Source organism: Callithrix jacchus, chromosome 18 (assembly GCF_049354715.1).
Source record: "Callithrix jacchus isolate 240 chromosome 18, calJac240_pri, whole genome shotgun sequence".
NCBI classification, from domain to species: domain Eukaryota; kingdom Metazoa; phylum Chordata; class Mammalia; order Primates; family Cebidae; genus Callithrix; species Callithrix jacchus.
The window spans coordinates 32,928,243-32,954,270 of record NC_133519.1 but is presented as its reverse complement, the minus strand read 5'-3'; the positions used below and the strand labels follow the sequence as shown (position 1 = coordinate 32,954,270).

General features: G+C 39.4%; 1 protein-coding gene across 2 annotated transcripts in view; it reads right to left on the bottom strand.

The window, feature by feature from the left end:
- F5 (coagulation factor V) overlaps positions 1–26,028 on the bottom strand; it is a 72,322-nt gene that overhangs the window by 17,907 nt on the left and 28,387 nt on the right. The window contains exons 8-14 of one of the 2 annotated variants that reach the window (XM_035279090.3): positions 24,151–24,328; positions 21,962–22,061; positions 21,379–21,590; positions 17,623–17,773; positions 15,446–15,658; positions 10,939–14,005; positions 5,878–6,052 (exon numbers count right to left, since the gene is read on the bottom strand). In XM_035279090.3, the coding sequence (XP_035134981.3) occupies positions 5,878–6,052; positions 10,939–14,005; positions 15,446–15,658; positions 17,623–17,773; positions 21,379–21,590; positions 21,962–22,061; positions 24,151–24,328 (4,096 nt within the window). The remainder of the gene's footprint in view (positions 1–5,877; positions 6,053–10,938; positions 14,006–15,445; positions 15,659–17,622; positions 17,774–21,378; positions 21,591–21,961; positions 22,062–24,150; positions 24,329–26,028) is intronic. The other variant, XM_035279091.3, reaches the window with a different exon arrangement.

Sequence of the window (26,028 nt, the reverse complement as noted above, 5' to 3'; positions counted from 1 at the left end):
CCTGAGATTACAGGCTTGAGCCACTGTGCCCAGCCCCCCTTCTATAACTTCTAGTGATTAAAGACCCCATAATTGTCTTTTTCTTATTTTATTCTACAAAGCCAGCATCACCCTAATAACAAAACCTGGCAAGGGCACAGTGAATAATGAAAACTACTGGCCAATGTCTCTGAGATACATAGACACAAAAATCTTCAACAAAATACTGGAAAACCAAATCCAGCAGCACATTTAAAGTTAATTAATCACAATCACGTAGGCTTCATTCCTAAGATGCAAACTGGCTCAGCATATGCAAATCAATAAATGTTATTCACCAAATAAACTGAATTAAAAGCAAAAGCCATATTATCTCAATAGACATGGAAAAAGCTTTTGATAAAATCTAACATTTCTTCATGATAAAAAAACCTTCAACAAACTAAGCATTGAAGTAACATACTTCAAAAATTGTAAGAGCCATCTATGACAAATCCACAGCTAACATCACACTGAATGAGCAAAAGCTGGAAGCCTTCCCTGTGATAACTGGAACAAGACATGGATGCCCACTCTCATCACTCCTATTCAACATAGTACTGGAAATTCTAGTAACAGCAATCAAGCAAGAAAACAAAATAAAAGGCATCCAAATAAGAAAAGAATTTAAACTATCTCTCTTCATTGGCAATATGACTCTATACCTAACCCTAAAGACTCCATGGAAAGGCTCCAGGAACTGATAAATGACTTCAGCAAAGTTTCAGGATGCAAGATCAATGTACAAAATCAATTATACAAAATACAATGTACAAATGTACAAAATAGCATTTCTATACATCAGTAATTTTCAAACTGAGAGCAAAATCAAGAATGCAATCCCATTAACAATACACACCACACACCCACACCCACACACACACACACACACAAAATGCCTAGGAATACATCTAACCAAAGAGGTGAAAGATCTCTATAAGGGGAATTACAAAACACTGATGAAAGAAATCATAGATGACACAAACAAATGGAAAAACATTCTGTGCTCATATATTGGAAGAATCAGAATTGTTAAAATAGCCATTGTGCCCAAAGCAATCTACAGATTCAATACTATTTTTAATGAGCTACTGATATCATTTTCCTCAGAATTAGAAAAAAACTATTCTGAAATTCATATGGAACCAAAAAAGAGCCTGAATAGCCAAAGCAATCCTAAGCCAAAAGAACAAATCTGGAGGTATCACATTACCTGACTTGAAACTATAGTATAATACAGTACCAAATCAGCATGCTGCTGGTACAAAAACAGACACATAGACCAATGGAACAGAAAAGAGAACCCAGAAATAAAGCCACATACTTACAATCACCAGAACTTTGACAAAGTCACAAACGCAATGGGGAAAGAACTTCTGTTTAATAAATGGTGCTGGAATAACTGGCTACCCATATGTGGAAGAATGAAAGTGGACCCCTACCTTTTATCATATACAAAAATTAACTCAAGATGGATTAAAGATTTACTATAAGACCTCAAACTATAAGAATCCTAGAAGAAAACCTAGCAAACATCATTCTGGATATCAGCCTTGGGAAAGAATTTATGACTAATACCTCAAAAGCATTTCAACAACAGCAAAAATTGACAAGTTAAAGAGCTTTTGCTGAGGAAAAAAAGAGATCTACAGAGTGAACAGACACAGAATAGGAAAAAATATTCACAAAGTATGTATCTGACAAAGGTCTAATATCCAGAATCTATAAGATAAACAATTGAATAATCAAAAAACAAATAACCCCATTAAAAAGTGGACAAAAGACATGAACAGACACTTCTCAAAATAAGACATACAGATAGCCAACAAACATGAAAAAAAATGCTCAGCATCACTAATCATCAGAGAAATGCAAATCAATACCACAATGAAATACCATCTCACGCTAGTCAGAATGGCTATTAGTAAAAAGTCAAAAAATAGATGCTGGTGAGGGTGTGCAGAAAAGGGAATGCTTATATACCATTGCTTAGAATGTAAATTAGCCCCTGTGGAAAGAAGTTTCCCAAAGAATTTAAACGGATCTACTATTTGACCTAGCAATTCTATTACTGGGTATACAGCCAAAAGAAAATAAATTGTTCAGCCCAGCAAGGTGACTCATGCCTGTAATCCTAGCACTTTGGGAGGCTGAGGCAGGTGGATCGACTGAGGTCGGGAGTTTGAGACCAGCCTGGCCAACGTGGTAAAACCCTGTCTCTACTAAAAATACAAAAATTAGTTCGGCATGGTGGTGGGCACCTGTAATCCCAGCTACTTGCGAGGCTGAAGCAGGAGAATCACTGGAACCTGGGAGGCAGAGGTTGCAGTAAGTCTAGATCACACCTTTGCACTCCAGCCTGGGTGACAAAGTGAGACTCCATCTCAAAAAAATAAAAAGGAATACATTATTCTACCAAAAAACACATGTACCAGGATGTTCATCACAGTATTAGTCACAGTAGCAAAGACATGGAATCAACCTAGGTGCCCATCAGTGGTGGATTGGATAAAGAACATATGGTACATATGCATCATGGAATACTATGCAGCCATGGAAAAGATTGAAATCATATCCTTTGCAACAACATGGATGTATCTAGAAGCTATTATGCTAAGTGAATTAATGCAGAAACGGATAACCAAATACCGTATGTTCTTGATTATAAATAGGAGCTAAACATTAGGTATTCACAGACAAAAAGATGGCAACAATAAACACTGGGGACTGCTGGGGGTGAGGGAGATGGACAAGGGCTGAAACACTATTGGGTACTGTACACACTACTTGGATCGTGGGATCAATCATACGCTAAACAACATCACAGGATATACCCAGATAACAAACCTGCACATGTCCTCTGAATCTAAAATAAAAATTACAATTATTTTTAAAATACAGTTATTTGTATCTAGTCAAATCCTGGACTAAAACAAAGATTCCATATTTGATTTTTTCCTTTTGCCTAAGGCTCCAATATGACTCAATGCAACATTGTTATTGATCCTGTCTTTATTCACAATTGTGATGTTTTGTTTATTATGGCTTTCTTACATTAATTTTCATTTTAAAATTTAAAAAAAAATTTCCGTTGCTTTAGGGATACAAGTAGTTTTTGGTTACATGGATGAATTGTATAGTGGTAAAGTCTAGGATTTTAGTGAACCTGTCACATGAGTACTGCAGCTTGTATCCAATAGGTAGCTTTTCATCCATTCCCCCTGTTCTCTTTTGGGTATCCAATGTCCATTATACCAATCTGTCTGCCTTTGCATACCCATAGTTTAGCTCCCATTTATAAGTGAGCACATGCAGTATCTGGTTTTTGATTCCTGAGTTACTTCAACTTAGAAAAAGATTTTTTTTTTTTGAGACGGAGTTTTGCTCTTGTTACCCAGGCTGGAGTGCAATGGTGCTATCTCGGCTCACCGCAACCTCCACCTCCTGGATTCAGGCAATTCTCTTGCCTCATCCTCCTGAGTAGCTGGGATTACAGGCACGTGCCACCATGCCCAGCTAATTTTTTGTATTTTTAGGAGAGATGGGGTTTCACCATGTTGATCAGGATGGTCTTGATCTCTTGACCTCGTGATCCACCTGCCTCGGTCTCCCAAAGTGCTGGGATTACAGGCATGAGCCACTGCGCCCGGCCCTTAGAAAAAGATTTTTAAATCTGTTGTTAAATTAGTGTTTGTCTTGAAAAAAGACCCCCTAATCATAAGAGAGAATATTGCCTCCCATAGCTTCATGGACAATTTAGCATAGTAAGATTCTTATATTCCTATGTACTTACATTTTAAAAAAGAAAAAATGGTCACTGAAAATTTTGTGAATGCTTACACAGACATAGTAGATCATATGCTTGAATATAGATTAGCTTACTTTAGAATCAGAGGTCTTTCTGGGTTTTTGAACATGAAAGGCTAGAAAAAATGGTGGAAGTATGGAACAGAACAGAGGCCTCAGAAATAACACCACACATCTACAACCATCTGACCTTTGACAAACCTGACAAAAACAAGCAATGGGGAAAGGATTTCCTATTGAATAAATGCTTTTGGGAAAACTGGGTAGCCATATGCAGAAAACTGAAACTGGACCCCTTCCTTATACCTTATACAAAAAATTAACTCAAGATGGATTAAAGACTTAAACATAAGACATAAAACCATAAAAACCCTAGAAGAAAACCTAGGCAAAACCATTCAGACATAGGCATGGGCAAAGACTTCATGACTAAAACACCAAAAGCAGTGACAACAAAAGCCAAAAGTGACCAATGGGATCTAATTACACTAAAGAAGTTCTGCACAGCAAAAGAAACTATCATCAGAGTGAACAGGCAACCTATAATATGGAGGAAAAATGCAATCTATCCATCTGACAAAGGGCTAATATCCATAATCTACAAAGAACTTAAATTTACAAGAAAAAAAAACCCCATCAAAAAGTGGGCGAAGGGGTGAACAGACACTTCTCAAAAGAAGACATTTATGCGGCCAACAAACATATAAAAAGAAGCTCATCATCACTGGTCATTAGAGAAATGCAAATCAAAACCACAATGAGATACCATCTCATGCCAGTTAAAGTGGGGAATCATTAAAAGAAATAGCAGATGCTGGAGAGAATGTGGAGAAATAGAAACATTTTACACTGTTGGTGGGATTATAAATTAGTTCAACCATTGTAGAAGACAGTGTGGCAATTCCTTAAGGATATAGAACTAGAAATACCATTTGGCCCAACAATCCCATTACTGGGTATATACCCAAAGGATTATAAATCATTCTACTATAAAGACACATGTACACATATGCTTATTGCAACACTGTTCCCAATAGCAAAGACTTGCAACCAACCCAAATGCCCATTGATGATAGACTGGATAAAGAAAATGTGGCACATATACACCATGGAATACTATGCAGCCATAAAAAAGAATGAGTTCATGTCCTTTGCAGCAACATGGAGGAAGCTGGAAACCATTATTCTCAAGCAAACTAACACAGGAACAGAAAACCAAAAACCACATGTTCTCAATCATAAGTGAGGGTTGAACAATAAGAACACATGAACACAGGGAGGGGAACATCACATACTGAGGCCTGCTGGGGAGTCGGGAGCTGTGGGAGGAATAGCATTAGGAGAAATACCTAATGTAGATGACGGGTTGATGAGTGCAGCAAACCACCATGGCGCTTGTGTACCTATGTAACAAACCTGCACGTTCTGCACATGTATCCCAGAACTTAAAGTATAATTTAATAATAAGGAAAATAAAAGAAAAAATGGGGTAAGTAAACTTCCTTACAACAGTAAGCTATAATCCTAGATCCAGACGAAAGATTTTGAAAGAAATGACTAGGACTAGGAAGACACTTGAAGAAACTTGCTCACTTTTGTAGGGCATGGAGACATCTTTACTTTCCTTACTCATTTTATTTTACTTCACTTTATATTTTCAAGAAAACACCAGAAGATATTTCTAAATTACTAGTACTGTTAGCACTACTACTGTCCCCACCACCACCACCACTACCGTGGAACCCCATTCAATTGCTTTTGAATATATTAATTTTCTGTGTTAACTTTAGATAGGTTAGCTTTGGATAGCAATTACAGAGAGATTTTCCACAATTACATAGTTTTCAGCATTTTTTTTAAATATGAAAATTTTTTTTAGTCTCGAAGATTGCCAAATTGCTTGGTGAACAGTCTATGAAAAGAAATGTAATGATTCATTAATTCTGGAAAATAAACAAACCGCCGATAGCTCTCTTGCCACCTACATGTCTACAACGCTCTGGTGCCTGTGGAAATTCCTCTGATGATCTTAGCAGGGCTCCAGAGACTTACTTGGATAACATCATCCACTTCAGCTCTGATAACAGGACCAAGAATTCCAAGATGCTCTTCGTACTCCCCTTGAGGATCACGTTTGGTAAAACTGCTGTCGAGGTACTTTCGAAAAACTACTTTCTTATATATGGTATTTTCTGGGGTATTGTCCATGTCTTCAATATCTCTTTCACTGCAACGACAATAGTATTTGTGTAAAAAAAAGAAATTAAAGACTGTTCAAAGAATTTAGGAAATTGTCTCTTTTTCTAGATATAGCATCTAGCATAGCGAAGGTCTTGACTGAATACCTGGTGGACAGATGAGTAAATATATAAGTGGCTAAAAGCAAAAGTCAGTAAATACCTTTCAACTCCTAACTCAAATATTTTATAGGGAAGTCTTCCTATGCCCTTTTAGTCTATGTCAAGTCTTTCTATATCAATTCCTTATTTATTATATTACATATAGTAAATTCCTGTAGTATTCTTATAATAGTTTTATAGTATATATAGTAGGTTGTATATATTTGTGAGATTATCTATTAATATCTGACTCTCACTCAGTGTAAGTACCATGAGGTCAGCCATTATGCCTGGTTTGCTCATAATACTTTCTCCAGTGCTAAGCACATTATCTGGCACACAGTAGAAACTTAATAAATTTTTGTCAAACATATAAATGAATGCACAAATATAATCATGTTGTCAACACAGCAAATTTTAACATCAAAGGCAGATAAAGCCATATAAATGGGACAATGCCAGAGCTTGGGGCTATCACGTGAGAATGGTCAGATTAATACAAAGGTCGCACTTGTGAAAGTCACTGGATGGATGAATGTTTTATATCCTGAAAGTAGCTACTCTTCTCACTTTTTTTTTTTTTTTTTTGCTAATGTACATTATTCTCAAGCTTCTTGACATTGGTGTGAACAAAGATTGTTTGGATATGACTTCGAAAGCACAGGCAACAAAAGCAGAAATAGACAAATGGGATTGCATCAAACTCAAAAATTTACGAGGAAAGGAAATAACAGAGTAAAGAGACAACCTATGGAATGAGAGAATATTCTTGAAAACCAGATATCTGATAAGGAATTAATATTAAAAGTATAAGGAACTCAATTCAGCAAAAAAATAAAATAAAAAAGCCTGATTTAAACAATGAACAAAGGTCTTGAATAGACATTTCATAAAAGAAGACCTACAAATGACCAACAAATATATGAAAAGATGCAGAGAAATGCAATTTAAAATCACAATGAGGGCTCACCTCACACCGTTAGGATGGCTATTGTAAAAATGATAAGAGATAAATGTTGGCAAGGATGTAAAGAAAAGGGAACTCTTGTACACTCTTGGTGAGAATGTAAATTAGTACAGCCATTATGGAAAACAGTATGGGAGGTTCCTTTAAAAATTAAAAATAGAATTACCATGTGATCCATCAATCCCACTTTTGGGTATATACCCAAAGAAAATGAAATCAGTATGTCGAAGAGATATCTGCTTTCTCATGTTCACTGCAGCATTAGCAACATTAGCCAAGATATGGAAGCAACCTAAATGTCTATCAACAAATGAATGGATTTCTTTTTTTTTTTTTTTTTTTTGAGACAGAGTCTCACTCTGTCACCAGGCGCCAGACTAGAGTGCAATGGCACAATCTTGGCTCACTGCAACCTCCGTGTCCCGGGTTCAAGCAATTCTCCTGCCTCAGCCTCCCAAATAGCTGGGACTACAGGCTTATGCCACCACACCCAGCTAATTTTTGTATTTTTAGTAGAGACGGGGTTTCACCATGTTGGCCAGGATGGTCTCAATCTCTTGACCTCGTGATCCGCCCACCTCAGCCTCCCAAAGTGCTGGGATTACAGGCTTGAGTCACCGCGCCCAGCCATGAATGGATTTCTTAAATGTGATCTACATAAACAATGAAATACTATTTAGCATTTAAAAAAAGAAAAAGAAATGTGATTTGCGACAACATGGCTGAACCAGGAGGTTATTATGCTAACATAAAATAAGCCAGGCACAGAAAGACAAGTACTGCAGGATCTCTCTTATATGTGGAATTAAAAGCATTGAGGTCATGGAAGCAGAAGGTAGAACAGTGGCTAACAGAGGGATGCAGAAGTGAAACGTTGAGAAAATGATCAGAAGATAAAAATCAGTTAGAGGAAATACGTTTAGAAGGTCTCTTGTATAACATGGTGACTATAATTAATAACATGCTATATTTTTGAACATTGCTGAGAGTACATTGTTCTAACCACAGAAAGTATCTGAGATAATACATAAGTTAATTAGCTTGATTTAGCCAATTCACAATTTATAAATATATTAAAACATCATGTTTACATCATAAATATATATAAAACCATAACCCCCCAAAAAACCTGTGGTACACTCATATAATGGAATACTAAGCAATAAAATGATTGAGCTATTGATACATGCAATAACCTGGATGAATCTCCAGAGAATTATATTGAGTGAAAAAATACCAGTTTCCAGTTGCCTGATTCCATTTATGTAATATTCTTAAAATGACAAAATTATAGAAATGGAGATCAGACTACTGGTTGCCAGGGAATAAGGAAGGAATACGGTGTTAGGAAGGTAGATGTGAGTGTAAAAGGGTAATGAGAGGGATTTGTGTGTGTGTGTGTGTGTCTGTGTGTGTGTGTGTCTGTGTGTGTGTGTGTCTGTGTGTCTGTGTGTGTGTCTGTGTGTGTGTCTGTGTGTGTGTGTGTCTGTGTGTGTGTGTCTGTGTGTGTGTGTCTGTGTGTCTGTGTGTGTGTCTGTGTGTGTGTGTGTGTCTGTGTGTGTGTGTGTCTGTGTGTCTGTGTGTGTGTGTCTGTGTGTGTGTGTGTCTGTGTGTGTGTGTGTCTGTGTGTCTGTGTGTGTGTGTCTGTGTGTGTGTGTGTCTGTGTGTGTGTGTGTCTGTGTGTCTGTGTGTGTGTGTGTGTCTGTGTGTCTGTGTGTCTGTGTGTGTGTGTGTGTCTGTGTGTGTGTGTGTGTCTGTGTGTCTGTGTGTGTGTGTCTGTGTGTGTGTGTCTGTGTGTGTGTCTGTGTGTCTGTGTGTGTGTCTGTGTGTCTGTGTGTGTGTCTGTGTGTGTGTGTCTGTGTGTGTGTGTGTGTGTCTGTGTGTCTGTGTGTGTGTGTCTGTGTGTGTGTGTGTCTGTGTGTGTGTGTGTCTGTGTGTCTGTGTGTGTGTGTCTGTGTGTGTGTGTGTCTGTGTGTGTGTGTCTGTGTGTCTGTGTTGTGTGTGTGTCTGTCTGTGTGTGTGTCTGTGTCTGTGTTGTGTGTGTGTCTGTGTGTGTGTGTCTGTGTGTGTGTGTCTGTGTGTGTGTGTGTCTGTGTGTGTGTGTGTGTGTGTGTGTGTGTCTGTGTGTGTGTGTGTGTGTGTGTGTGTGTGACAGGGTTTCACTCTTGTTGCCCAGGCTGGAGTCCAGTGGCATGATCTTGGCTCACTGCAACCTCTGCCTCCCAGGTTCAAGTGATTCTCCTGCCTCAGCCTCCCAAGTATCTGGGATTACAGGCATGCGCCACCACGCCTGGCTAATTTTATATTTTTAGTAGAGACGGGGTATCTCCATGTTGGTCAGGCTGGTCTTGAACTCCCGACCTCAGGTGATCTGCCCTCCTAATGGTGATGGAAACGTTCTGTATCTTGACAGTATCAATGTCAGTGTGCCCGTTGTGATATAGTATTATAGATTTGCAAAATGTTACCCCTGGGAGAGACTGGATGAGGAATACTCAGGATACTCAAAGGATCTCTCTGTATTATTTCTCTCAACTATATGTGAATCTATTTTTAAATTCCAAAATAAAAAGTATAATTAAAAATTATAAATAAATAAAACTATTATTCCCATCTAGCTCATTGGCTCAGTCTAGGGCCAAAGCCTGTCAAATTCTCCCACTGACTCACATTTCTGAAGCCTGTGGAAACAAGCCAAACACTCATCCATCAAACCCGTAATATTTGCTATATACCATGAGCCATCAACAGAGAATCTCAATCTGCCTTTCTTCTGGTCTACCTCCACTACTAATCCCATCTTTCCAGACTCTGAGCATAACATGCAAATTCACAGAACACAAGGGAGTGGGTAAAGCAACTTTGACTGCCATAGAAATGTGTTGTGAGCCTCCAATGGAATACAAGATTTTGACCATGGTTCCATCCCTATTCACTCTGGACAGGCCCTACATCCTACTGCCTTGGGGCCTTGCTTAGAAATACTCAGATAACTAGTTGTTCTCATATGGTATTGAGTGCAACATTTAAATAGGAATTCATAGGAAAACGTGTTTTAAATGGAGTTCTAATGTGGAGATGTCAGGCATCAGATGAATGAACTCATTTGCATAAGTCACACCATACATTGTGTTTGCCTACTGTAATTACACTTCAGTTTTTTAATTCATTAGTGTAACAGCTTTTGTAAAAGCTATGGGCTATGTCTAGACAGTCGAAGTGCAGTCATCATGCTATATCCCTGAGAATTGTAGTTAACTAAGCCTTGCTCCTTTCCTCCTCTCTCTTTTTTCTTTCTGTATCTTCATCCCAGAACAAAGAGCCCAGCTCATCATGGCTTTCTACCTCTAAGCAAAACTGAATTGTAAATAATCTTTTTAAAAAAGTGATTTGGATCTCTTAGAAATTCTGATATAAATAAGTAAATGCAAAAAGGACATCATATTTGGGTTTGGATTTGAGGCTAACTTCAATGAACTCATAATAATTAGCATATAGCTATGGATAGGTTGGGCTCTGCCTGGAGCAAGAAGAGTCATGGGTAGTAAGAGGAGAGGACACAGAAGAAGGCTTAATTACAGAATATTATAAAGTTCTCACAGTGACTATTCTTATACTGTCCAGGGTCATATAAAGTAAAGAAGCAGTCTTGGAATTGACAAAGGAAATAGTACAGACCAACTTGCAATAGGGAAACCAAACTGTTCTTAGTATAATTTGCCCAGAATTCTCTCCCTGAATTGTTGTAGCTACTTTTTTCAACAGTAATGAAAAAATGAGAATAAAAAGGGAGAAAACTGGCCAAACCGTTGTACAAACTCTGAATAATCCCAGGATACTTCTTCTGCAGCAATGTAATAATTTCTTCTGTTTCCATTGTTGCTGCGGAGGTACCATGCGGCAATGTTGTCAGGATTTCTGGAGGCGTTGATGTTTGTCCTAACATCAGTTTTGTAGGGGTCATCATAGGACACATAATCTGTTTCAGTATAGTCATCTTCACTGCTCTGGACCTCTTCCCTTGGAATAATCTCAATGTAATCTGTACCATCTTTACTGAGGCCAACTATAACCAGTGGATTAAATTCCTTCAATCGAAATGTATCATTGAGAGTAGGAGATGAAGGAGATGGCGTGTGACCAAGGTCTGAATAAGGAAAAGTCTCATTAAATTCTGGAATAAGCAATGACTGACTAGATTCAGAAGGGTAGAATATCTGATTGAGGTCTGGAGGGGGTGATATCTGGCTGAGATCAGGGAGAAGGATGGTCTCACTGAGGTCTGGAGAGAGAGTCACCTGGGTGAGGTCTGGGGAAAGGGATATCTGACCAAAGTCTGGGGAAAGGTCTGTCTCACCAAGGTCTGGAGAAAGCATCATCTGGTCGAGGTCTGGGGAAAGGGGAATTTGACTGAGATCTACAAAGACGGGCATCTCACTGAGTTCTGGAGAGAGGTTTGTCTGGCTTAGGTCTGAAGAGAGATTCATGTGGCTGAGGTCTAGAGAGAGGTTTGTCTCACTGAGTTCTGAAGAGACAGTCGTGTGGCTGAGGTCTGGAGAGAGAGGGATCTGACCTAGTTCTGGGGAAAGATTTGTCTGATTGAGTTCTAGAGAGAGATTTGTCTGGCTGAGGTCTAGAGAAAGGGTTGTATGGCTGAGGTCTAGAGAAAGGGTTGTATAGCTGAGGTCTGGAGAAAGAGGCATCTGACCGAGGTCTGGGGAGAGGTTTGTCTGACTGAATTCTGGAGAGACAGTCATCTGACTGAGATCTGCAGAAAGAGGGATCTGACCCAATTCTGGGGAAAGGTTTGTCTGACTGAGTTCTGGAGAGAGGGTCACCTGGCTGAGGTCTGGAGAGAGGTTTGTTTGGCTGAGGTCTGGAGAGACAGTCGTCTTACTGATGTCTGGAGAAAGAGGGATCTGACCCAGTTCTGGGGAAAGATTTGTCTGACTGAGGTCTGGAGAGACAGTTGTCTGACTGAGATCTGCAGAAAGAGGGATCTGACCCAGTTCTGGGGAAAGGTTTGTCTGACTGAGGTCTGGAGAGACAGTCATCTGACTGAGATCTGCAGAAAGAGGGATCTGACCCAGTTCTGGGGAAAGGTTTGTCTGACTGAGGTCCGGAGAGACAGTCGTCTGACTGAGATCTGCAGAAAGAGGGATCTGACCCAGTTCTGGGGAAAGGTTTGTCTGACTGAGGTCTGGAGAGAGGTTTGTCTGGCTGAGGTCTACAGAAAGGGTTGTATAGCTGAGATCTGCAGAAAGAGGGATCTGACCCAGTTCTGGGGAAAGGTTTGTCTGACTGAGGTCTGGAGAGAGGGTCACCTGGCTGAGGTCTGGAGAGGTGATTGTCTGCCAGACTTCATGTTCTGAGGAAAGGGACGTTTGACTGATATCAGTGGGGAAGGACTTGTGATTTTGATCATAGTCAAGCATCTCACTGAGCTCTAGAGAAGAGGATCTGTGACTGGGGTCTGAAGTGGAGTTCATTTGATCAGGGTCTTGAATAGGGAATGCTTCATAGTGTTCCTCTGGGGGCACTGGCTCATAAAGATCTGGAGGAGAATTTGTCTGACCAGTGTCATTTGAGGAATTCTGATTATGGTCAGGAAGTGAGGGTATCCAGCCAAAATCCACAGAGGGCAATGTCTGATTGAGGTCTATGGGAAGAGATGTTTTATTGGAGTTATGGAGCAACAAGGAATGATTAAATATAATTTCTGAAAATGTGTTGTAGGCTTCACTTCCTAGAGAGTGAAAGGCCCTTGGAGATAAAGGAGTATGGTGTGTCTGCTTCTCTTTTCTCTTTTTTCGTGTCTTAATGAGAAGGTGGCTTTTCTTCAGTCCACTGTTTCCTCCATCCTGTCTTACTTGTAGAATTTTGTGTCTAACTCTAGGAAACTCTGGGTGGCCACTCGGCTTTCCAGGCTTGTTGGTAACAGGGGTGCTTTCTCCCCAGGCATGTGAGGCATTCTGAGGGCTGATCAGCTGATTGTTAACAGCTGTGTCTTCATCAGTATCTTGGATTACTTCATAGCCACCTTTCTCAGAAGCCAAATGCCATTTCCCAACCAGAATCTTAGATGGGTTCTTTTGTTTTAAGAGCAACAGATCACTAGGAAGGTCTTTCCGGGGCCTCATTCTGGAAGAAGAACTATTGTCTTGGCTTAGATGCCTCCCAATTTTATCTGCTGGTGATTTCATCCAGGAGAACATGTGCTTTGCTGCTTGGTCTCTTTTTACCTTGGGTTCCTTGTGTTTAGGATGTTCTTGACTTCTGAATTCTCCTGCACCAAGTGAAAGTAGATGTATCCCTGTGACATCTGACTGTAGAGGATCCTCTATAGGGTTTTCAGAATAAGGGCTGGAATGTTCTGCTGTGGAAGAATGGAAAACTGAGTTCTTGCCAATGAGGTGTCTCTGTGGGGAACCAGCTGCAGTGGCTTGTTGGTGAGAAGGGGTTTTCTGAGGTTCTGTAAGGTTATTGACAGCGAGCTTACTAATATTCGTTGGGGAAGAATAATTTGAACCGACAGTTATAGCTGTGTTCGGAGAAATAAATTCACTGCCATTCTCCAGAGCTAGGGCAGTAAGATTGAACTCTTCTTCTTTCTGATTCAGTGATGAATTTCTCAGTGACCTAATTCCTAATGCTGAAGCCAGTCTAGTCTGGTAATCATAGTCAGCATCACTCTCTTCATCTTCGTTTTCTGAAGGAGTGTGCATTTTCCGTGTAGCTGTGACCGAAGATTCTAGAGGTTCATAAATCTCATATGAGTCTTCATAATCATCTCGAATACATTTAACATCCCTGAATTTCAGCCTCAGCTTTTTGCTTCTTGGACTGGAATTCATGGTGGTTAATATCCAAGTTCCTACAGAAGAGAGACAGAGAGAAGAGAGATCTGGAAGTCTGGGAAAAGACATGCAAACGTAAGAATCCATTGTGGCAGGTCATTTCTAATAAACTTTAGTCGGGGACATTCAAGTATGGGCTGTGAACCACTGCTTGTCTGTGAACTATTGATTACTGGGTCACAATAACGTAAGGAGAGAAAATGAGAATGAAATATTTAAGAATTCTTTTTTTTTTTCTGAAGCAATTTGACATTGCTGTGACTCTAAGCACATGACTAGTGCGTTTATTTCATTTAACAGAATACAAACCAAAAGTATTAGTTAGTGGAGATTAGGGGGAAAAAAGGTCTTTCAGGACAGGTAGTATTGCACTGTTTTAGAATATATTAAGAAAGGGGTGAATCAAAAATAAAATGGACTTTTCATATCATAAATAACAGCACATCTTATTTTAGAAATAGAGTTAAGGGGATGATGATGAGGTCTGTCCCCACAAATAAGAGACATTTAGATGTTTCTAAGTAGTAAGTAATTCAGGAGGGCAATTTTGAATCTTTGAAATGACATGCATTGCTGGCACACTAAAGATTTCTTGCGGTCAGGTGCGGTGGCTCATGTCTGTAATCCCAGCACTTTGGGAAGCCAAGGCAGGCAGATCATGAGGCAAGGATATAGAGACCATCCTGGCTAATATGGTGAAACCCCGTCTCTACTAAAAATACAAAAAATTAGTCTGTAGTGCCAGCTACTCAGGAGACTGAGGCAGGAGAATCGCTTGAACCTGGAAGGCGGAGGTTGTAGTGAGCTGAGATCGTGCCACTTCACTGCAACCTGGGTGACAGAGCAAGACTCCGTCTCAAAAAAAATTTCTTGGTGAGTCTCCAATAGTTACCATTGCTGGTATTTACTGAGTGCTAGGCACTTGACACATATTACTGTTTTAACGGTCAAAGTAACTGTGTGAGGTGTGATTTGTGGCTCAGCGAGGCCACATAACTTGTGTAAGGTTACACAGCAATTGAGTGGCAGACCAGGACTTGCACTCCAGTCGGACAAACTCCTAAGCTGGTGCTGAAGCAACCTCTAAGGCACTGTACCTGATGACTGAAGATGGCTGTCACAAGAAAACTGAAAAGGGCATTTTCATAAAAGAAATGCTCTTTTGTGGCCAAAATATTTATGCTTCTTCCTCAGAGTTATGCCTTATTTTTCTGCTGTTGTATGTCTTTACTTCCTACTTTGCCCCGAGAAGGAGAAATATAACCCACATTAAAGGACTGGATCCATTTAAGTCATTAATTTCTCAAAGAAAAATCGTGAGAAACACTGAAAGAAAAGCCTGCAGGGGATCAGGGAGATAAGCAGAGGAGCACTGGCAGCCTGGGGAGCTACAGCAGACCTTCCTAGACCAGAAATTCAGAACAAGCTGCCTCTCTGAACGTCAGGCTCTTACTCACCAACATTATCCATTGTGACCGTCACAGATTCTCCACGCATGGGGAAGAGGGTCAAGGTGTCCTCGTGTCTCTTTCCATAGATGAATGAGTGCCCAGTGAAGTGGATGGTCAAAATGTCATTCTGGGTCCCCACACTACAGAAGTGCCACTGGACAGTGTCATCAAAGCAGAATCCAAGAGTAGGTATGCTCTCAGGCACATAGCCATTGATAGCTGAAAAAGTAACATCTGTTAACATTCCAGGTCGATGCCAATGAAAGGGCATATGTCTAATGATACCTAACACAAATGTCTCTGTTAATATGGCTGCATCAAAACAGTGATTATACAAGATAACCTTTATCTGATCTAACATGTGACTAGATCAAACTCAGAATTCTCAAATGAGAGATTATTCTTCTACATTAGCCAAAAGAGAAATATCAAGAAAAAGATAAACCTTCCATTTATATTGATTTATTCATTCATTTGTCAAATGTATAGTAAATATGTTGTACTCTACTCTCTGCCTTTAAAGATATTCCAATAATTCTACTTGGAGGCCTAATATAAGAAATTCATGTTTTTGATAACATTAGTCATTGGATAAGAAGTAATGTCCCTAAAAGTAAACACCATTTAGCATATTTTTTAGTTTTTATTGCTCTGTCTTAGAATCTATATAGCATCCACAGTTTCAAGTATCCAGTTCATACATTTTCATTATTGTTAAAAGGGACACAGATGTAGGCAATATTTTTATTTACTTAGATACTAAGCACGGTAGTAAAAAATCAAAGGTTTGATTTCTATGAGGGCAGGGCTCATATCTACCCGGATTACCACTCTCAGCCTTATTACCAGTATAATGACTGACGTTAACAAATATTTAAATACCTACTTAAATCACTTAGGTCACTTGAACAACTTATGTGATATATTATTATTAGTTTGTACCTCATTCTAGATGTTTTTCTAAATCATCTATAACTGCATTGTTCAATATGGTAGACATTAGCTACAAGTGGCTATTGGTACCTGAAATGTGGGCAGACTGGACTGAGGTATGCTGTGAGTATAAAATATACATTGGATTTCAAACACTTACTAATAAAGTAAATATCATTAACTTTTATATTGATTATGTGTTGAAATGGTAATATTTAGGGTATATTAAGTAAAACATGTTACTAAAATTAATATCACCTATTTCTCTTTTTAATGTGGGTATCAGAAAATTTTAAATGACATATGTAGCTCATATGTAGTTTCTATTGGACAGCACTGGTCTAGAACGATGATCAATTTGCTGTCAAAAGGAAGTGATGCAAAGAAAGCTAAGAGTAATTTTCTGTTTGAATTTTTTGTCCTGGCACCTGTCAGCTCTGATAATCCATAGCTGTCAGTTGTCTGAAGCTGTATGAACAGATCATGGAGAAATTATCCTCACATGTATGATTACCTACGAGAGAAGGTGATTACCGTGACTGTAGACTCTGAGAGGGGACTCACTAGGAGGACCCTGGCTGTTGTAGAGAAGTTTGCTTCCAACTGGCTCAGTGACATTTCTCTCGGACTGCCATGGCAGTGCTTTTGGCTACTGAACTTTAGAACTGCAGCAAATGCCAGAATCCTCATTCAGAAAATTCCTTCTGTTCTGAACTTCTTACTGACCCCTTTAAACTTCTTGATGCATTGCCTTTCCAAGACTCTTAGGTCCCTGTACTCATTTTGCTCTACTTTGATGTGTGAATCCATCTTTGGATTATTTGCCTTGTTTCTGCCCTGGCCATATAGAATATTCACCCTGAATTCAGTCTAAAGTTCTTGGATGCTACTGACATGGACTGTAACATCTTCCATTATCCCCAGCCCCTCACCCTGTTCCTCACTGCCCAGAGTATGTCTGTGTGTGCACACATGCATACGTGAACACACACATGCGCACGTGCACACATACCCACACGCTTGGAACAGAAGACCAAGTCCATTTCTAAGGATAGAGAGCCTTTGACCTCTTGCTTAAAATTTTTGCTATGATGTCACCCATGGATTTCATCACCAAGTCTTTGGACTGGAAGTGAGGACAAGAGGTGCTCTTTAGCGAGTGGATTCTAATCCCTCTCTGACTCTAGGCACAGTCATATTTCAACCACAGGAGTGAAAAACTGATGAACAAAAATAGTACTCTGACTTACTGCTCATGACGTTTGATTCGTAAAACTTGGGGTCATCACGTTTCACCTCATCAGGATTTTCACAAAACTTGTTGATGTTGTCCTCAAGGTACCAGCTTTTGTTCTCATCAAATACAGCAAACACAGCCCTCTGTTCGATGTCTGCTGCCCTCTGGAGGACAAAACAGCATAGTACTGGTACAAGAACAGATGCATAGACCAATAGAACAGAGTGCTGAAGTCAGAAATAAGGCTGCTCACCTACAACTATCTGATCTTCCAGAAACCTGACAAAAACAAGTAATGGGGAAAGCCTTCCCTGTTTAATAAGTGATTCTGGGATAAGTGGCTAGCCATAGGCAGAACATTGAAACTGGACTCCTTCCTTACACGATATACAAAAATTAACTCAAGATGGATTAAAGACTTAAATGTAGGCCAGGCACAATGGCTCATGCCTGTAATCTCGGCACTTTGGGAGGCTGAGGCATATCCCAGCTACTTAGGAGGCAGGCTGGGGCGGGAGAATAGCTTGAACCCAGGAGGCGGAGGTTTCAGTGAGCTGAGATTGCACCACTGCACTCCAGCCTGGGTGACAACATAAGACCCCATCTCAAAAAAAAAAAAAGATGTAAATGTAAAACCCCAAACTATTAATCCCTGGAAGATAACCTAGACAATACCATTTGGGACATAGGCATGGGCAAAGCTTTCATGATGAAGACACTAAAAGTAATTGCAACAAAAGCAAAAATTGACAAATGAAATCTAATTAAACTAAAGAGCTTTCGCACAGCAAAAGGGACTATCAACAGAGTAAACAGACAACCTGAAGAATAGGAGAAAATTTTTACAAACTATGTATTGACAAAGGCCTAATATCCAGCATTTATAAAGGACTTAAATTTACAAGAAAAAAACAAACAGCCCCATTAAAAAGTAGGCAAAAGACATGAACAGATACTTTTCAAAAGAAGACATACATGTGGCCAAAGAGCATATGAAAAAAGCTCAGCATCACTGATCATTAGAGAATGCAAATCAAAACCACAATGAGATACCATCACATACTGGTAAGAGTGGCTATTACTAAAAAGCCAAAAACTAACAGATGCTGGCAAGGTTGTAGAGAAAAAGAAATGCTTCTACAATCTTGATGGGAGTGTAAATTAGTTCAACCACTGTGGAAGACTCCATGGTGAGTCCTCAAAGACCTAAAGTCAGAAATACCATTCAACCCAGCAATTTTATTACTGGGTATGTGCCCAAAGGAATATAAATCATTCTGTTATAAAGACACATGAATGCATATGTTCATTGCAGCACTCTTCACAATAGCAAAGACATGGAATCAACCCAAATGCCCATCAATGATAGACTGGATCAAGAAAATGTTGCACATATACACCATGGAATACTATGCAGCCATCAAAAAGAACATGATTGTGTCCTTTGCATGGACATGGATGGAGCTGGAGGCCATTATCATAAGTAAATTAACACAGGAACAGGAAAACACATACTGCACATTCTCACTTACAAGTGAGAGCTAAATGATGAGAACACACGGACACATATAAGGGAACAATACACACTGGGGCCTGTTGGAGGATGGAGGGTGGAAGAGGGAGAGGATCAGGAAAAATAACTAACAGATACTAGGCTCAATTCCTGGGTGATGAAATAATCAGTACAACAGACCTCCATGACATATGTTTACCAGTGTAAGAAACCCACACATCCTGCACATAGACCCCTGAACTTAAAAGTTAAAACATGCTGTATTCAGTCATTAGTGTTCTAGCAAATTACCTACATCACTGAGTTCTCAGAAACCAAAGCAACACAGTTCTTGGAACTACAGAAGCCATATATTTCAGGCATTTATGAGAGTCCATTTTGCACACATCACATGTTACAGCTGAAGGTAATATGCAAATGCAAACAGAACAGATCAGAAAATTCAGAGATTAAAATATCCCAAAAGAGCCAGGCATGGTGGCTCACGCCTGTAATACCAGCACTTTGGGAGGCTGAGGGGGGTGGATCACCTAAGGTCAGGAGTTTAAGATCAGCCTGGCCAACATGGTGAAACCCTGTCTGTACTAAAAAATACAAAAATTAGCCAGGCATGGTGGCTCACCTGTAATCCCAGAACTTTGGGAGGCCGAGGCGGGCAAATCATAAGGTCAAGAGATTGAGACCATCCTGACCAACATGGTGAAACCCCGTCTCTACTAAAGATACAAAAGTTAGCTGGGTGTGGTGGCACATGCCTGTAGTTCCGGCTATCTGGGAGGCTGAGGCAGGAGAATCACTTGAACTCGGAGGCAGAGGTTGCAGTGAGTAGAGATCACACCATTGCACTCCAGCCTGGTGACAGAGGGAGACTCCATCTCAAAAACAAAACAAAACAAAAATACCAAAATTAGACAGCCATGGTGGTGGGCACCTGTAATCTCAGCTACTAGCGAGGCTGAGGCAGGAGAATCACTTGAATCCAGTAGGCAGAAGTTGCAGTGAGCCAAGATGATGCCACTGTACTCCAGCCTGGGTGACAGAGCAAGACTCTGTCCCAAAAGAAAAAAAAACACCCGAAAGAAAAGTCTCATTTCAACATGGCAACTGAAAGTCTGTCTCTGTAATTGCACCTTTCAGCATGAACGATTAACTAAATATGATCTGAATAATTGTAAAGGATAGAACAGAAGGTTGCAATAGAAAAGTATGCTTCTCCTACCTGTTTCCTTTCCTAGCTCAATAAATCAGGATCTTCCATGTGTCCAGAAATTCATTTCTGATTTTTTCTAGACATATATTTATGTTATATGCCTCAAGATAAGACCTTTTTGGTTATAGTTTAGCATAATTGGGAATTTTAGTTTAATAATATGAGACTATAATTCTTCAATGGAAACTCAGAAATTCAGTATATTTGTTCACATTCTTCTGTATACTTTAGTCTCAACAGAGATGGATCATTATCTGGGTTCAATTTCACTAGGAACTATGTCTCTAAACGTGGTTGTTTTCAGAGAATCTCTCCTCTCTCTCCCTATTGCAGGTCTCTAAAAATAACAAAGACTGGTAAAGAGCTAGACACTTTTACCAGATAGTATCTCACTGAACCCACAAACAGACCTGTAGCATTTTTAGGAGGGGTATTGCCCATTTGACAAAAGGGAGAAATTAGGAAAGGCTAATCAGCTTGCTCATCACATCCAATACCAACAGACCTGGGATTTGAAACTAAGAAAAAATATGTTACCACATTCTAGACTTGCCTTCTGCTATGAGGGTCCTGATAAAAAAGAGACAAGATGAAAAACAAAGAATAAATGTTATCACACTGGTGCTAAAAAGGACTACTTGATATTTACTGGGTTTTTCTTTTCTTTTTTTTTTTTTTTTTGAGACGGAATTTTGCTCTTGTTACCCAGGCTGGAGTGCAATGGTGAGATCTCGGTTCACCGCAACCTCCGCCTCCTGGGTTCAGGCAATTCTCCTGCCTCAGCCTCCTGAGTAGCTGGGATTACAGGCACGCGCCACTATGCCCAGCTAATTTTTTGTGTCTTTAGTAGAGACGGGGTTTCACCATGTTGACCAAGATGGTCTCGATCTCTTGACCTCATGATCTACCCGCCTCGGCCTCCCAAAGTGCTGGGATATTTACTGTTTTCTTGAAGGAAAGCCCCACTGTGTAGCCAGCAGAACTAATATGTTCTAGGCAGAAGAAATTCCCAGAATTTCTGAAAGGTTACTTCAAGGACAAAATACCTGTATTCCTCGCTTGTCCAGGGATCTGGTCTTACAGATTAGAAGTAGTCCTATTAGCCCCGAGGCGATGTCTCTCATGATGTCCACGTTACTGTAGTATGGTCTTGTTAAGCACTGGGCATCATTTTCTGTGGGTTCATCTAATTCTAAGATGTTCCACTTATAAGTATACGTTTCCCCTGGTTGAACTGCTCTGATCATGGTGTTACTGCCTGAAAGAAAATATATTCAAAATTATTTTCCTTTGCAAAGTTATTTCATGATAATAAATAAATAAATAAGCTTTCATTAGAATTGATTCATATTGCAAAAGGAATCCTTTAAATATTCTGCTTGGAACCTGGATAGCATGTAGCCATTAGAGTAGAGGCCGCTATGACACTAATAAAAGACACCATATTTTGCAACCGTTAAGAGATGAGATTCCTGAAGTGAAAAGGTTTTGGCTGTGATTTTTAGGATACTCCTACGTGTATACTCCCTGACTGCAGTAGTGACACCACTGGGCAAGGGGAATAGCAGAAAAACATGACAGCCTCTCAGAAGTCACTAGTGGGATTCAGTAGAAGTGAAAGATTCAAACCTGAGGTGAAGGAAGAGTTGCCTTCATCTTCATAAGGCGAGAAGGTCACTCCATGAGGATAAATGCTGTAGGGGCGGCTGGCCATATTTCTGAACACGATCTACAAAGTTAGATCAAATTTATTCTAGGGTTTCAGGTTGATCATGAGAACTAATCTGAGATGCTAGCTTTGCATATTCACCTTTTGGATGGTGTGTGTGTACACGCAGTGGGAAAATTAGATCTGTTTATCTGCAGTAACCTCCCCTCATCACCTGGAAGGAGAATTGGAGAGCATATTCCACTCACACATTAAGGTGGAAAATGGAAGTGAAGTCTGACTTTAGAGGATAGGTTAGGAGAAGTGACGTTTTCCTCACAGTATCACCCTCTCCAAGCAGGTTCCCATTCCCCTGTCCTTCTCCTTTCGTTTGGACTAAATCTCATTTCGAATCTGCTCCTCATTTCTAGACCATGCTCCCCTTCCCCTGCCTGGCAGATTTTTTAGGATACTATCTTTGAAGTCATCTTCTCAGCTGGGTGCAGTGACTCAAACCTGTAATCCCAGAACTTTGGGAGGCCAAAGCAGGTGGATTACAAGCTCAGGAGTTCAAGACCAGCCTGGGAAACATGGTAAAACCTCGTCTTTATAAAAAAAATACAAAAATTAGCCAGACATTGGGGTGCATGCCTGTAGTTCCAGTTACTTGGGAGGCTGAGGTAGGAGAATCACCTGAGCCCAGGAGGTGGAGGCTGCAGTGAGCCATGATCACACCACTGCACTCCAGCCTGGGCAATGGAGTAAGAGCCTCAAAAAAAAAAAAAAAAAAAGCCACTTTCTTGAGAGGCACAGACAAATAGCCAGATCCTGAACTTCTAATAAGGTATGTCTGCACTTGCTAAGAGCATATAAAAGAGATCAGAAATGGAAGAAGGGAAAGACACGTGAAGAAAAAAAAAACTGCTTTTGTCCTTTGGGTATTTTAAATGAACAGAATAGACCTTGTCAGATGCATTATACACACAGGAGTCCTAGATAGTCTCTTTAATCTACAAAAGAGAACCTTAATCTTATCTTTTATTTGGTTGATTGTCAAAGCCTTTGGATCATCCTTTGTCAGTAGATTATCTGCATTCTAGGATTTTGTCAAAGATTGCAACCCTCAATTCTCTGCTGTCCAATCCTTATCTAGCTTGGTGAAGTGACATGACATTTAAGGACAATTGGCTGAGAAAAACTCCGTGTTCTTGATACATGGAGTTTACCTTCATAAGAGTCCAACTATACCTAGACTACACTAAAAAACGTTTGAGTAAAAATTGTTTTTGTTCAATTGTGTTTATTGCTATGTTCTTAGCTGTAATGAGAAACATTATTTTTTAAAGCTTTGCAACTTTTAATCTATTATGCCGGTTATAAGAATTTTGTTAAGGATACCATCCACTGTATCACTCAGCACTCTCTTTTGAAGAATTCATTAAAGAAGTTTTTCTTAGATCTTAATATCAGGGTAAATGGAGCTTTCTTTTTGTAGATGATGTAACCCTCACCCTGACATATTTCCTTTTTTTTTTTTTGAGATGGAGTCTCACTCTGTCACCCAGACCAGGGTGCAGTGGTGCGATCTTGGCTCACTGCAACCTCCGCCTCCCGGCTTCAAGCGATTCTTCTGCCTCAGCCTCCCCAAGTATCTGGGACTAGAAGTGCATGTCACCACATCTGGCTAATTTTTGTATTTTTAGTAGATAGGGGTTTCACCATATTTGCCAGGCTGATGTTGAACTCCTGACCTCATGATCCACCTGCCTTGGCCTCCCAAAGTGCTGGGAATATAGGCATGAGCCACTGCACCCAGCCATATTTTCATTTATACACTGGCTGCTATAAAGCTTAAGACAAAATCTGAAGACAGCCTTACAGGGTCGCATGGTATCTACTTATCTGTGGCTTTATTTTGTTTGTCCCCATATTCTATCCCAGTTACATAGACTCTTTCGTTTATGCCTTTATAATCTGAGAAATTGTCTTAGATCCTTTGTGTTATTCAGTAGGCTATAAATTAATGCAAATACCAAATAAAAACTAAAAGTTGTATTTGAATTTAAAATTATATGAATGCCTTTTTCTTTTAAAATTAAAAAAATAACCAGGTACTTCGTAATATTTTACTATTTAATTTCTCCAATGATTCTGTATTTCTGTTACTTACTTTGAGTGTGTCTCTGACCTGGGCTCTGATAATAGGACCCAAAATTCCGTCTTCTTTCATATGGGGATTCTGTATATGTTTGGTGAAGGACTCATCTTCGTACTGTGTGTAAATAACTTTCTTATAATGTTTTCCAATTCGGTTTGAGAAATTATCCAAATGCAGAGACCTGTATTTTCTTAAGGTGAAATAAAATTTTAAAAAATTAAACCACTTTCTCAAATAGAGATCTCAATACGATGGGGAAACGCTTGTGCTGAGAAGTTCTGCTCTCAGATGAGCTAAAATGCCAGTTCTCTAAAAATTTCTTAGTGTAGTTTGCAAAGTCCCGATGCTTTCTGTCAGTTGAAAAACTGGAAACTTCTGAATTGTCTCCTGCATCACTGATAAAAGTCATAGGTGATTGGTTAGAAGCAGCTACTTAGATCTTCCTGTCATTCTCACTGAGACAGCAGACGTTTGATATCTCTCGCTGAAAGGACACTACACATTTTTGTAAAGTCTCTCCTATTACTTAATCTATGACAGCCTTTTTTGTTTTGAAAGTATTTCTTAATCCCTAAAAGCACCTTCTCACCCCAGGAAGCCTTTACTAGCACTATTTCTTATAGTTCTATGCTACTGGGCTTTCTTCCACCATCTAACCAGTCCTCAGAGATGATTGAAAAACAACCTCCTTCACCCATTTTTCACAGCTACTGAGATAAATACTTTGGGAGCAGCAACACGAACCACTTTTCCCCTACCCTCTTTATGCCTTAGTTTGCAAAAGCAACTATAGGCAGCCAAAAAGCATATTTCAAAAAGCTCAACATCAATGATCATTAGTGAAATGCAAATCAAAACCACAATGAGATGCCATCTCAGGCCAGTCAGAATGAGGACGATTGAAAAGTTAAGAAACAACACTTGCTGGCAAGGTTATGGAGAAGAAGGAACACTTATACACTTCTGGTGGGACAATACACTAGTTCAACCATTGTGGAAGACAGTATGGCAATTCCTCAAAGACCTAAAGTCAGAAATATCATTTAACCCAGCAGTCCTTCAATAGAGTATCTGTCTATTTTATGAATTTATTTTGCACAGTGGAAAGCAGTGACTGTTGCCAAACACTCCTGGATTCCTATCTCAGTTCTGTCACCAATTTTATGCCCTTGGCTAAAGTTCTTTTTATTTTGTTCTTTTTGCTAGTTTAATTCTTTTTAATAGAAAATACATTCGCGTAATTTTTATTACAGTGAAAACTCTTACTTATATCCGATAACCGTCAATGTGACTTCCCTAGCAGTCCTTCAGTTTTCTTGGTGGCCACATATTAATTTCATGTGTATAATTTCAGAATATCTTTATGTACATAAACGCAAATGTGTCTTACAAATAAGCAAATATAAATATTCTTATCCCCTTCATGCCTTTAACAAAAGGCAGCTATATATACATGCTAGATTATATCCCAACTTTTCAATTTAATAACATATCTTGGAAAACTTTTTGTATTAGTGCATATAGAGTGTTTGCATCCTCTTTTTGATGCTTAGTATTCCACTGTATGAATGCATCAAAATTTATTAAAGTAGTTCCTACTGATGGACATTTTGAGTTGCTTTCAATCTTACTACTACTAACATTGCAGCAGTGAATATGTTGTACATACATCATTTCACCTGTGAACCAGTATATCTGTATAGTTAGATTTCCAGAATGAGATAGCTGAGTCAAAGGGTATATGCATTTAGAATTTTGATTCATATTCCCAAGTTATCCTCCAGAATCCCTTTACCAATTTAATCTTCCACCAGCAATATATGATAGAGCTTATTTCTCACAGCCTTGTCAACAGATAATGTCACCTGGATTTGTGAATCTGTTAGATCA